Here is a 13,219-nt window from a genome sequence, read left to right as displayed (position 1 = left end):
ATCTAATGAGCAACGTACCAGGACTAGGATTGCTGAAATCTGAATTAGCATAGCATATTAGGTGTGGATATAATGATAAAAATGAGCATAGCATATTAGGTGTGAATATGATGAAAAATGGTATTATTAACATCAGCAGAAAACAATGAAATGACAACAGAGTAATAAGTGCTGCACACTGATAACACATTCTACGCACAGTAGTATAATCCACAGTCCCTTTCCCTGAACTATTCTGTTATAGCATAGCCCTACTACCTTTATAGAAAAGCCCTCCTGAATAACTGCATTTTACATAGTCTTTGGAATGATAGAAGTGTGGGAGCACTTCCAATCTCCTCGCGCAGGCCTATTCCACTAGATGGGAGCCACAACAGAGAATGCATGCATATGGGTAGTTGTTGATATTGCCCATTTGCCACGTGGCACCTGCAGAAAGCCCTGAACAGATGAGTGGAACTGTCATGGCGGAACATAGAAGGAAAGGTGGTCCTGCAGATACTGGGTCCAAGACCATACAGGGCTTTGTATGCGACAGTAGGTACCGTGAATTTGATAACTGATGGACAGCCAACGGAGTGACAGATTGGCTGTAATGTGCATACTGCATCTGGCTCCTTATAATAACCAAGTTGTGGCATTCTGTATCAACTGGAGTTTCCTATAGGGCAAACCCACGTAGAGTACATTACTATAGTCTAATTCCAAGTTATCGTGACATGGATCCAAATTGCTAGATCAGCTGAGTCAAGGTAAGGGGGGGTGCTATATTCCAGGTCTGACAAACTTGAAGAAAGTATTTTTTTGCAGCTCTGTTAACCTGCTTCTACAGCAGTAGCAGGATTACAGAAGGACCACATCTGCACATTGCCATGTGTTTTATTCCAAGTTCTTCACCTGGTACCATATCTCATTTTTTAGATGTACACCTACACCAGCGGTGTCGAACTCAATTGTTACAAGGGCCGGATATGACATAAATGTCACTTTGTCGGGCCGGGCCATGCCTCACCAGCCCAGATTGAGAGTGGGGGTGGCGGCTACCTTGGCTGGCTGGCAGGCCGGATAAGAGCTTCCAAGGGGCCGGATCCGGCCCACGGGCCTTATGTTGACACCCCTGACCTACACATTTCATGAGAATACGACATACAGATCTTTACAAAAAACAACAACACAGTTACACTCCTTGAGAAGCTATGATGTGCAGATGAGCCCCCACCTGTTGGCAAACTTAGCTTCAAGGAGATAACCAGATACTATTGCTCCTAGCTGATGCTGGATGTTACTTTCTCTATATTGCTACACCATTACCAGCAAAAAGCTGGCAGCTTTAACTGAAACCACAGCAAGCTATTTCAATAGTATGTTTTGCCACCCAGAGATTAGAGGTAATGGCGGTTTGAAATATGTCTCTTGTCTCAAATCAGGAACACCAGAGCACATTTTACATAAGGTCCCTTTCATCACAGACCAGAAAAAGGCTTTTCTCGAAATGCTGCAGGATGAGTCATAAACTGCAAGGCAGTAAAGTATTTCACTGTTGATAACTTGATGCAGTGCGATTAAGCTGATCCTTGTTTTCATTTCTATTCCACTGAGCAGACCGCTACCTCATTCATTTAATCACACAGGCTCATCTACCACACAGACAAACCTGTGGGAAGAAGGTGTGTTTCCACATGGTCGTTCTTTTGGCATTAAGTTACCTTGTGTTTGAGCAATAAATTAATTAATGCTAGGTAGCGCATAAGACTTATTCAACCTTGTCCAGCTGACATATGTTAAAGGATGATGGTGCTAGAAATGTAAAATGTTTGGCAATTCTGAAGCCATGGGAAGAAATAGTGGTTTCCCAGAAAATACAGAGAACTGCTGGTAAACTCTGAAATATATGCAGTACAATACTTACTTTCTTATATAACCAAAATTTATTTTGCTGCTTTAGAAATACCAAATTCATGACTTTATAACTTACTTGGTATATAAAATTGTCATAACTGGCATATTTCAGAAATTCTAAAGTTTAAATGCCAAGGCAGACTATAAATGAATAAATATGTTATTTTTCTAGAAGGGAAAATCATGACTATACCAGTATTTATTCAGTATTTCAAGACCTGCCTTTCTCCTGGGTGTCTCAGGACCCAAATGCTTTAAAACGTATCTAAGCACATCTAACTTAGTTTTAAGTCCCACTGGGAAAAGGCATGCAGAAAACCACAAACCAAAAAAGCACTGATACAATGCCCTTTTAGCACTGAAATCCATCTTAGATACGTCTACAGGATACATAGAAATCACTCTTTAATACCATAGGGCCCTGACCTGGATACCCCAGGCTAGCCCGATCTCGTCAGATCTCAGAAGCTAAACAGGGTTGGCACTGGTCAGTATTTGGAAGAGAAACCATCAAAGAATACCAGGGTCTTAGCATGGAGGTAGGCAATGGCAAACCACCTCCGAACATATGCTTTGAAAACCCAACAGGTTTGCCATAAGTTACAGTGAAGGGAAAAAGTATTTGATCCCCTGCTAAATTTGCCCGTTTGCCCTCTGACGAAGAAATGACCAGTCCATAATTTTAATGGTAGGTCTATTGTAGCTGTGAGACACAGAATAACAACAGGAAAAAACCCAGAAACCCAGAAGACAAAAGTCAGAGATTGATGTGCATTATAATGAGTGAAATAAATATTTGATCCCTTATCAACCAGCCAGATTCGATCCCCTATCAGCCAGCCAGATTCGATCCCCTATCAACCAGCCAGATTCGATCCCCTATCAACCAGCCAGATTCGATCCCCTATCAACCAGCCAGATTCGATCCCCTATCAACCAGCCAGATTCGATCCCCTATCAACCAGCCAGATGTCAGGCTACCTGGTATCTTCACTGTATGTAACGAGCTGAGATTAGAAGCACCTCCTGTAAGGGAGAGGTCTTACCTGTAATCCCAGCTCGTTACAGTACCTGTACAAAAGACACCAGTCGACAGAAGCAATCAGTCCATCAGATTCCAAACTAGCCACCATGACCAAGATCAAAGAGCTGTCCAAGGATGTCAGGGACAAGATTGTAGACCTGCACAAGGCTGGACTGGGCTACAAGACTATTGCCAAGCAGCTTGGTGAGAAGGTGACAACAGTTGGTGCAATAATTCGCAAATGGAAGAAACACAAAATAACTGTCAACCTCCCTCGGTCTGGGGCTCCATGCAAGATGCAAGAGTTGCAATGATCATGAGAACGGTGATGAAGCAGCCCAGAACTACACAGGGGGAACTTGTCAATGATCTCAGGGCAGCTGGGACTATAGTCACCATGAAAACAGTTGGTAACACACTGCGCCGTGAAGGACTGAGACCCTGCAGAGTCCGCAAGGTCCCCTTGCTCAAGACAGCACATGTACAGGCCCGTCTGCAGTTTGCCAATGCACATCTGAATGACCCAGAGGAGAACTGGATGAAAGTTTTGTGGTCAGATGAGACCAAAATCGAGCTCTTTGGCATCAACTCAACTCGCCATGTTTGGAGGAGGAATGCTGCCTACGACCCCAAGAACACTATTCCCACCGTCAAACATGGAGGGGGACATATTATGCTTTGGGGGTGTTTTTCTGCTAAGGGGACAGGACACCTTCACCGCATCGAAGGGACGATGGAAGGGACCATGTATCGTCAAATCTTGGGTAAGCACCTCCTTCCCTCAGCCAGGGCATTGAAAATGGGTCGAGGATGGGTATTCCAGCATGACAATGACCCAAAACACACGACCAAGGCAGCAAAGGAGTGGCTCAAGAAGAAGCACATTAAGGTCCTGGAGTGGCCTAGCCAGTCTCTAGACCTTAATCCCATCGAAAATCTGTGGAGGGAGCTAAAGGTTTGAGTAGCTACACATCAGCCTCGAAATCTTACTGACTTGGAGAAGATCTGCAAAGAGGAGTGGTACAAAATACCTCCTGAGATGTGTGCAAACCTGGTGGCCACCTACAAGAAACGTCTGACCTCTGTAATTGCCAACAAGGGTTTTGCCACCAAGCACTAAGTCATCTTTTGCAAAAAGATCAAATACTTATTTCACTCATTATAATGCACATCAATCTCTGACTTTTGTCTTCTGGGTTTCTGGGGTTTTTCCTGTTGTTGTTCTGTCTCTCACAGCTACAATAGACCTACCATTAAAATTATGGACTGGTCATTTCTTCGTCAGAGGGCAAACGGGCAAATTTAGCAGGGGATCAAATACTTTTTTCCCTCACTGTAGCTGCGACTTGATGGCAACAACAACAGCTATAGGTCAGGGGTAGGCAATCCCCAGCACATGTAGACAGTGGCTCACCAGACCATTCTGCTTAGCATGCAGGGTCAGCTTTCCACCCAAGCAACTGAGGCACTGGCAGTGCTGCTGCGACTTGGCTTGCTCCATGAGTGATTGGCCAAGTTCAACCCTTCTGCCCCTCACATTTGCTGGCGCACCAACAGACTATCACAGGTAGATATTTCCTTTTTGTCCCAGCACTCAGTTCATAAATGGTTGTATACCCACCAATGTGCTCAGAAGGCTATAACTCTGCTTAGGATGGAACTGTAAGTGACTTTGGTTGTAACAGTAAAAAAAAGAAAGAAAGGAGCCTTGAGCTTCTTGGCGATAGGACAAGACAAAAATATGATAGATCGGAAGCGTGTAACATGTACATCACACACACTTTAAACCGTGTTAAGTATGCTTTATTAGATTAGTTATTATTTTTAATTTAATCTCATATGCCCTTAAAGATGACTCGGAAACTCAGTTTGGCGCAGAATGCCGCAGCCCAGTTACCAGCGGTCACAAGGCAGAACACGCAAGTCACACCCATTCTGCAGACACCCCACTGGTTACCAATTACTTACTGAGCTCACATCTCGACGTTTACTAGGCAGACTTTGTTTACGGGGTGGTTTGCCAGTGCCTTCGCCAGTCATCTTCCCTTTACCCCCAGCAAGCTGGGTACTCATTTGACCGACCTTGGAAGGATGGAAGGCTGAGTCAACCTTGAGCCGGCTACCTGAAACCGCCTCCCGTCGCGATCGAACTCAGGTTGTGAGCAGAGCTTGGATTGCAGTACTACAGCTTACCTACAAAGTTCTTAATAGCCTTGGGCCCACATACCTGCAAGAGCTTCTCATCTAAGACCTGCTCATCCAAGCAAAGCTTTGCAAACGTGTTACCCTGCAAACGGGAAAGATTGGCAGCTACCTGTTCAAATGCATTCTCAGTGGTGGCTCTCACCTTGTGGAATGGGATGCCTGAGGTGGTCAGGAAGGCTCCCACACTTGTATTTTTCTGCAAGATGTGCAAAACAGAAATGTTCAGGAAGCCATTTTCATAAAGGGAACGGAACTGTACAGGAGGGTGCCTTTATAGTGGAATAGGATTGTAGTCTACTGCAACGACTGCTGTAGGTATCATCTGCCTCTACTGTACTGCCTTATAGCTTATAATCCACTTTCTGTACTGTTTATAGTATACCTTGCCTTAGATAGGCTGTTGGTTCACATTTTTCGCTGATTTTTTAATCCTGGCATTATTGCATTGTTCACCGGATGTCTTGTACCGTCTGACTGCACTGTTTTTTTATCCTGTAATCTGCCTTGAGTCCCAGCAACAAAGGCAGACTATAAATCCATTAAACAAACAAATTCACACAGACCATAAAATTAATGTACTTTTTAAAAAGTTTATTGAATATAAACAAATAATCATGTGAAATGAGATCCCAGTTCATTTGGAGAATCAGAAAACCTTCCAGAAAAACTGTTATTGCTGGTTACCCATTACGGCAAGCTAGCCCTGGAAACTTGGAAGTAGTTTAGCAGGCTACTTTATTGCCTTCTACCTCTCTCAAGATCCATGGTTTCTCCACACCTGACCAGAAACAGGCCTAAAATCACTGCTGAAATGGAGTGACCAGTGTAATGTTATATGCCCCAAAAAACCAATCCTTCACCTGTGCTACAGTTGCTGGAGAGTTCATTTCTTTCTCCCCTATGGGTACCTGAAGTGGCTCACATCATTCCCCTCTCTTCCATTTTATCCACACAACAACACTGTTTTTGTATGATTTACTGTTTTTGTATGAAGGATTTGGATTTTCCAAAGTCCCAGTGTAGATGACTGGGGAAGGCAATGGCAAACTACCCCGTAAACATAGTCTGCCTAGGAAAAGTTGGGATGTGACATCACCCCCACAGGTCAGTAATGACCCAGTGCTTGCACAGGGGACTACCTTCCCCTTAAAGTCCCAATTAATGCTGCATAACAGAACAAACACTTTGAAATTAAGAAAATGTGGGGGGGGGGGCTATCAAATAGTTGGTGGGACATTGCAGAGAAATTCAGCCCTAACTTTATTTTCCTCAGTGGGAATTGGGATAGATTTCCTACATTACAGAATATTTCTTCTCTCTCACAGAAGCTCCCTACCCTATTAAGATCAACAGGGAGGGGGCCCTGTGGCATATACCATCTATGAAAGGTGGAAACTGCTGCTTTGGTATTCATCCTCAGGTCTTGAAAAGTGAGCCACACCCCTAACAGCCTTCCAGAAGATCAGACCGACCTGTGAAACTTCACAGTACAGTGAGCAAGTGCCAAGCCCTAGAAACATGGCATTCCACAATACTCCCAACTCTGCAATCCCAATGTCAATTCAAGATAAATCAAATAGTGCCAAGTTATTGGCACACTTTGAGTCTGCCTGCTCAAATGTGCATTTATAAGGCACAGTACCAAACAGGATACAATTAAAAGCTATGAACCAATTGCAGGAAATTTATATAATGGGTGACATTGCTCTAAATTGTTTTAAAAGAGAGAGAGAAACCCTAAGATAAATAAGGGAAGGAAGCAAATTGTTCCTTCTTGATATTCAGATAAAGAGAGGAGGCAGTGATCTTAACCCAGACTGCATCTGTTTTAAAGGCGTTGCCAGGCTGGGCATATTGTCCCATTTATCCCCTGCTACTTCTGTGCACAGAGTGAGTAGATACAAGTAGGGCTGTTGATTCGGTTCATCCCGAACCGAAAAACCGCCAAATTTCCCCCAATTCGGCGGTTTCCGGTTCGGGAAGAACCAAATTCAAAATAGGTGGGAAACGGGGGGAACCGAATTCCCCGACTTCTGGGTGTTCGGGAAATAAATTCAGGGTTTGGCTCCCCCACCCCCGCGGGGAAGCCCTCTGAAGCCGGGCGGGGGGGGGGAACAGATCTGTTTAAAGAGCCCCCCGCGCGCCTTCATGGAAGCCCCCTGAAGGACGGGGGGGCGAATTTCCCCCCAAACTCCGGATCTTGCCCGAATTTCGAGGATCCGAAAAGGGGGAGTTCGGACTTCGGCACGGCCTGAATTTAAAAGGGCCGAATTTTGACGAAGCCGAACTTTACCGAATTTTTTTTTTAACAGCCCTGGATACAAGACAACGTGCATACTGATATAATGCCTGGGAAGTATAAGATCAAGGGGAATAGGGAAGACATCCAACGTCCATTAATTACATCTGCTCTGAGTTTTTAACAGAATAAAACACTAAGAGCATGTCCACAGAGTGCAGTTTTTCAAGGAATACACCCATGACATTAAAACCATCTTCACACCAACAGTGAAAAGTATATTTCAATTTACCCTCCTATTGGCCCATAATGAAAGGAACCGATTTTTTTAATGATGTGGCCCATTTCTTACATCTTGCAACTCAGATTTTTTCAGCTCTTGAGCTGACGCACATCCTTAAAACATAACTACATTAACAGTTCATTGGATACATCCTTAATCTTATCCAAACCCATTCTGTAATGACCACACCTTCATTTCGTGTTGAAGCTTCACCTGTCCACAAGCACAGATCATGCCCTGAACATACAAAATATATTTGTACTTAGTTTTAGAAAGGACCACACTTCCTCCACAGCTTATACTACACACACACACACACACACACACGATTGTCTGTGCCAGAAGCTACAATCACAAGAGAAGTACCACTGTTTCAAATTAGTCCTTTTTACTGTAGAATTCCTCCTGTCATTCACAGACCAAACAGCCCCTTATTTTAAAACAATGTCTTGTCACACAGACATCCTGCGTGAACAAACCAAGAACTCCCAGGAGCAAACCTGCAGCATCATCAAGAGAGGCTCAGAACATAATGACGTGGTATCCGTTGTTTTAACAATCCCAGCACTAACACTGGATTTAATAACATCTGGACCCTCCCTGTGCTGCCGTACTGAATCCCGGAAGCTCGGTGACTTTATACAGGGCTGCCCTTTGCCCCTCACTCCTCGCCATTAGGAGGAAATCCCTAATCGGATTCCCAGATGAAAATGGGGGCAAGAGACGGGGGAGGGGGCTGGGCCTGTAGGGCAAACAGGCGACACAAGTGTCAAGTTATAACCCTGTCACTGAAATGCCTTCTGATGTCATTTTGGCACTTACAGTTTAGCCTATAGCCAAAATAAAAGGGACGAAACAACGGAAAGATCGTAAATCTGAGTCGTAAAATACGTGTGTGGAGCAGGGGCCGGTGCTACTATTAGGCGAACTAGGCGGTTGCCTAGGGCACAGACCTCAGAGGGGTGGCCTGAGGGGCACAGTTTTAAACAGATTTGTTTCTTGGGGGGGGGAATGCAACTGGCAATTGATATTTTTTTATTTTATTTTAAGGCAAGTACCACAACAGTGCTATGGAATATAATTAATTATAACATCGTATTTGGATGGCGGGTTAGATTTACCAGTGTATTAGGGTTAGGGACTTTTTGTAACTTTGCCGGTTATATGCCGAATAAAGGTATCATAAAGGTTGTCTGTCCGTCCCCTTATAAAGGGCAAGAGTCCAGTAGCACCTTAAAGACCAACAAAAGTTTTTGTAACTTTGCCGGTTATATGCCGAATAAAGGTATCATAAAGGTTGTCTGTCTGTCCCCTTATAAAGGGCAAGAGTCCAGTAGCACCTTAAAGACTAACAAAAGTTTTTGTAACTTTGCTGGTTATATCCTGAATAAAGGTATCATAAAGGTTGTCTGTCTGTCCCCTTATAAAGGGCAAGAGTCCAGTAGCACCTTAAAGACTAACGAAAATATTTTCTGGTAGGGGATGAGCTCATCCCCTACCAGAAAATAGTGTTGTTAGTCTTTAAGGTCCTACTGGACTCTTGCCCTTTTTCTACTACTGCAGACAGACTAACCCACTGTGAATTGTCCCCTTTTAAAAAGTTTTAGGCTTTTGTTTATTTATTTTTCCCCCTACAAGACATCTGTTTTTTGGAGATTGGTTAGCAATGGGGGGGTGGGAGAGAGAGAGAGAGAGAGAGAGAGAGCAGAAGTCGTCCGCCTCGCGCAGGGCGCAGAGAGGGCCGGAAGCGCGGCGCCCACTCACCCAGCTCCAGGGCCTGGTCGTACTTGTCCAGGGCGGCGGCCAGCTCCTGCCTCTCCCACGACGCGTCCCCTTCGGCGCACAGCCGGCGCGCGCGGCTCTCGCCCGGGAACCACTTCTCCAGCACGCCGCCCAGCACCACGTTGACGCGCAGAGGGGCGGCGGGCGGCGGCGGCGGGGCGCCCGGCGCGCAAGGGGCGCACTGCCCTCCGCCGCCCAGGGCGCAGCGCTTGCACTGGGTGTGTCCGCAGCGCAAAGCCACGGGCTCGCAGAGCAGGCGGCGGCACGCCGGGCAGCCCAGGGGCTCGGGCGGGCGGCAGCAGGCGGGGTCCCCCGCGGCCCCCTGGGCGCGCAGGGCGAGGGCGCAGCTCTCGGCCAGCGGGCGCAGCTCCTCGGGCCGCAGGCGGGCCAGCCGGGCGGCCGCGCCGTAGGACTCCAGCGCCTCGGCCGCGCGCCCGGCGCGCGCCAGCGCCTCCCCGCGCCGCAGCCACAGGCCCCGCTCGGGCTGGGGCCGCGCGGCCAGCTGCGAGCCCAGGAGCTCGGCCGCCAGCGCGAACCGCCCGCCTCGGAAAGCCTCCTCCGCCACCTGCAGCATCTCCGCGCAGGGGCCGCCCGGCGGCGCCGCCGCCAGCTCCATCGGCCTGGACCCGCCGGGGTGGGTGTGGCGGCGGCGGCGGCGCTGCTAAGTGTCCATCGGGCCGGGACCAAGGGAAGGCGGCGGCCGGCCTCACCGAGCCCGCGCCCCCATGCCCCCCGCCAAGGCTCGCCGTTTGGGGATGGCGAGGAGGGAAGGCAGGCAGGCAGGCGCGCGCGTCTGGGGCCTCCCCGCCGGAGAAAGCAGCGTCGGGGTCAGGGGGAGGAGACCGAGGCGGTGCTTGGACCACCCCCTCCTCTCCTCTTCTCTCCTCCCCTCCCCTCCCTCCCCTCCCCTCCCGCAGCTGGGACTATTCTCGGCTCAGGCGCTTACGCAACGCCGGACGGTTGTGTAACCCGCTCTCCCCGGCGGAGGCGCACATGCCCCCGGCTGGCACGTGTGTGGCCGGAGAGTGGCCGGCGGGTTGGAGGCTTCCTGTTGCGTAGGCATATAGTTGGGGAGTAAGCAAGGGGGAGTCCGGAGCTGGAGTTCTGCACGGAGGAGCCTCAGCCCTGCTCACCCTGTTGGTCAAGCGAACGGATCCTGTTGGCCCTAAGCCGGCATGTCCCGTTGGTCGCCGAGAGGGGATCCCCCCCCCCATCACGGATCGGGGGGAGTGGCCGCAGGCGGCCAGGGGGCCATATAAGCAGGGCGCGTTCAGTGTGTGAGTTTGTTCTGTGCTGAAATCAAATAAAGCTGTGTTGTTGAGCTCTGATCTCGTGAGTCCTTCCCACGCGGGCTTAACACGTCCTCCGTGGGTGCAGCCGGGGAGCTCTGCACGGGAGAAAGGGGGAGATGATACGGAGCTGATGTCCTTGGCCTCGCTGTGGGCGGCGGCGTTGTTCCCCCTGCCCGGTTCCCCCTCCCTCCTCCTCCACTCACAAGGACATAGCGCTGAACCGGAGGGGGCGGATTTCTGTCGATAAATAGGACTTGCATTTATGTAAACGCTCTCTATTCCCAGCGATGTATTAAGAGTTCGAAGTTATAAAAAACAACAACATCGAGTTAAAAGGGTTTTTGGATACCGCGGCTAAAAAATGGTTGGCAGACGTCTTCGCAGCTAAAGGGTCCAAACAAAATGCGAACAGTGTTTTTTATAACTGTTTCAAACTCTTAATACGTCGCTGGGAATACACTGAAAGTGCAAACAGAATTTTTTATAACATTTCCAAACTTTTGATACATCGCTGGGAATACAAGTGCGGTGACAGCCAATGTATTCCCGGCGATGTATTAAGAGTTTGAAAATGTTATAAAAAAACATCGCATTAAAAGGGTGTTTGGATACCACCCGCTAAAAAATGGTTGGAAAACGTCTTCACAGCTAAAGGGTCCAAAGAAAGTGCGAACAGTATTTTTTATAACGTTTTCAAACTCTTAATACATTGCTGGGAATACATAATGCAGTAACCCCCATAATGCGGTAACCCTAGTGTGGGGCTTACTGCGCCAAGTATTCCCAGCGATGTATTAAAAAGTTTGAAAATGTTATAAAAAAATACTGTTCGCATTTTGTTTGGCCCTTTTAGTGGTGAAGTTGTTTTTACAACCATTTATTAGCCGTTGCATCCAAAAACCCTTTGGCCATTTAAGCATGGGAGATTTGGCCTTGGATTCGCCGCTCTCTAGATGCACATTTTTCCCATCCGAATTCTCAAAACTCAAAAATAAACCCCCATGCAGAGTTTTGAGAATTTGGATGGGGAAAATGTGCATTAAGAGAGCGGCGAATCCAAGGCCAAACCTTGTACTGCCTTGTACTGCCTTGTAGCTGCCTTGTACTGAATCAGACCCTTGGTCCATCAAAGTCAGTATTGTCTAAGACCAGCAGCGGCTCTCCAGGGTCTCAGGCTGAGATCTTTCACATCACCTACTTGCCGTGGCTCAGTGGAACAGCCTCTGCATTGCATGCAGAAAGTCCCCAGTTCTAATCCCTTTCATCTTAAATGAACCAGGCAAGTAGGTGATGTGAAAGACCTCTACCTGAGACCCTAGAGAGCCGCTGCCGGTCTGAGTAGACAATACTGACTTTGATGGACTTAGGGTCTGATTCCTTATAAGGCAGAGCCAGGGATTGATCCTGGGACCTTCTGCATGCCAAGCTAGATACTCTACAAACTGAACAATGCCCCTCCTCTGAACAATGATAAGGTTTATGTCAGCAGTTTTTCATCTTCATCCACCCATTTTGATTTAAAGGTCTTTTGTAGACCCCTCTTCCTTCTGGCAACTTATACACTCTGGCCAGTGCATGTGGCCTCTGTCCTTAAAAAAATGTACAGCAAGTCCCTTATCAACTTTACTTTAGAAGCAAACTTTTAAAATATATTTTCAGATTGATTGTACCTGACCTACACTGTAAGGTAGTCTCAGAGCATAGTTGATTCTATAAAGCCCTACTCAAAAAGCCCTGACCCAAATTTTAATATAATCCCTTGACTGGGAAGGGAAACAGCAAGAGCCTTCCTCAACAAGACGCAGCAAGAACCGCCCCCTTATTGGTCAATACATTTTAGATAAAAGCCATCTGAAATGTGTGTACATTTTGTATTTCTTTAGGCCCTTAGCTGCTTCTTCCATTTCCCAGTAAATCCCATCTCCCTGGATATCTGTGTCATTGACCACAAGCTGAACCAGCAATGTTGTTTGTCCCTGCAAACCTCCTCACCATGACTGGAGGATAAAATTGCAGGTTGTGCTTGTGACAAACAGGACATGACCTGTTTTCCATATCTAGTGGCCAACCCCTTGGGCATAAATAGAAAAAGGGCCACCGCAGACAGAGCTGTGCTGTTATTTCACTAGCGTTAATTTATCTTGACATCCATTCTGGCAAGTAGGTCAATCAGATGCCAGTCCTACCTTGAAAGGTCTTTGTTGCTGATTTAGGATCTGAACCTTGATCTCCTAAATCCATCCCTCTGTCTTTAACCTCTTGATTCAAGCAGGTTATGGTAATTGATTTATATAAAGTTGTTGTGGTTTATTGTCAGAGCTTATGGTCTAGTTTTTCCACTCAGTTGCAAATGAACCTTTGATTTGTTGAAATGAGAAGCAATGGGATGAAATCTGGTCACCGCATTCTAGGTGTGCTATAATAAGCCATTCAGATGTATACTATGACATATAAAAAGGTTGGGTGACTCATTAACAGTTGCATACTAAGCAGAG

The 13,219-nt window shown here is 47.1% G+C and overlaps 1 protein-coding gene across 1 annotated transcript in view; it reads right to left on the bottom strand.

The window, feature by feature from the left end:
• LONRF2 (LON peptidase N-terminal domain and ring finger 2) overlaps positions 1–10,048 on the bottom strand; it is a 59,163-nt gene extending 49,115 nt beyond the window's left edge. The window contains exon 1 of the mRNA XM_056861995.1: positions 9,415–10,048. Within this exon, the coding sequence (XP_056717973.1) occupies positions 9,415–10,048 (634 nt within the window). The remainder of the gene's footprint in view (positions 1–9,414) is intronic.
• Positions 10,049–13,219: the final 3,171 nt, after the last annotated feature.

This window comes from Euleptes europaea, chromosome 16 (assembly GCF_029931775.1).
Source record: "Euleptes europaea isolate rEulEur1 chromosome 16, rEulEur1.hap1, whole genome shotgun sequence".
In the NCBI taxonomy this organism is placed as follows: Eukaryota; Metazoa; Chordata; class Lepidosauria; order Squamata; family Sphaerodactylidae; genus Euleptes; species Euleptes europaea.
Note: the sequence above shows the minus strand (reverse complement) of the source record. Positions and strands in the feature narration are given on the sequence as shown.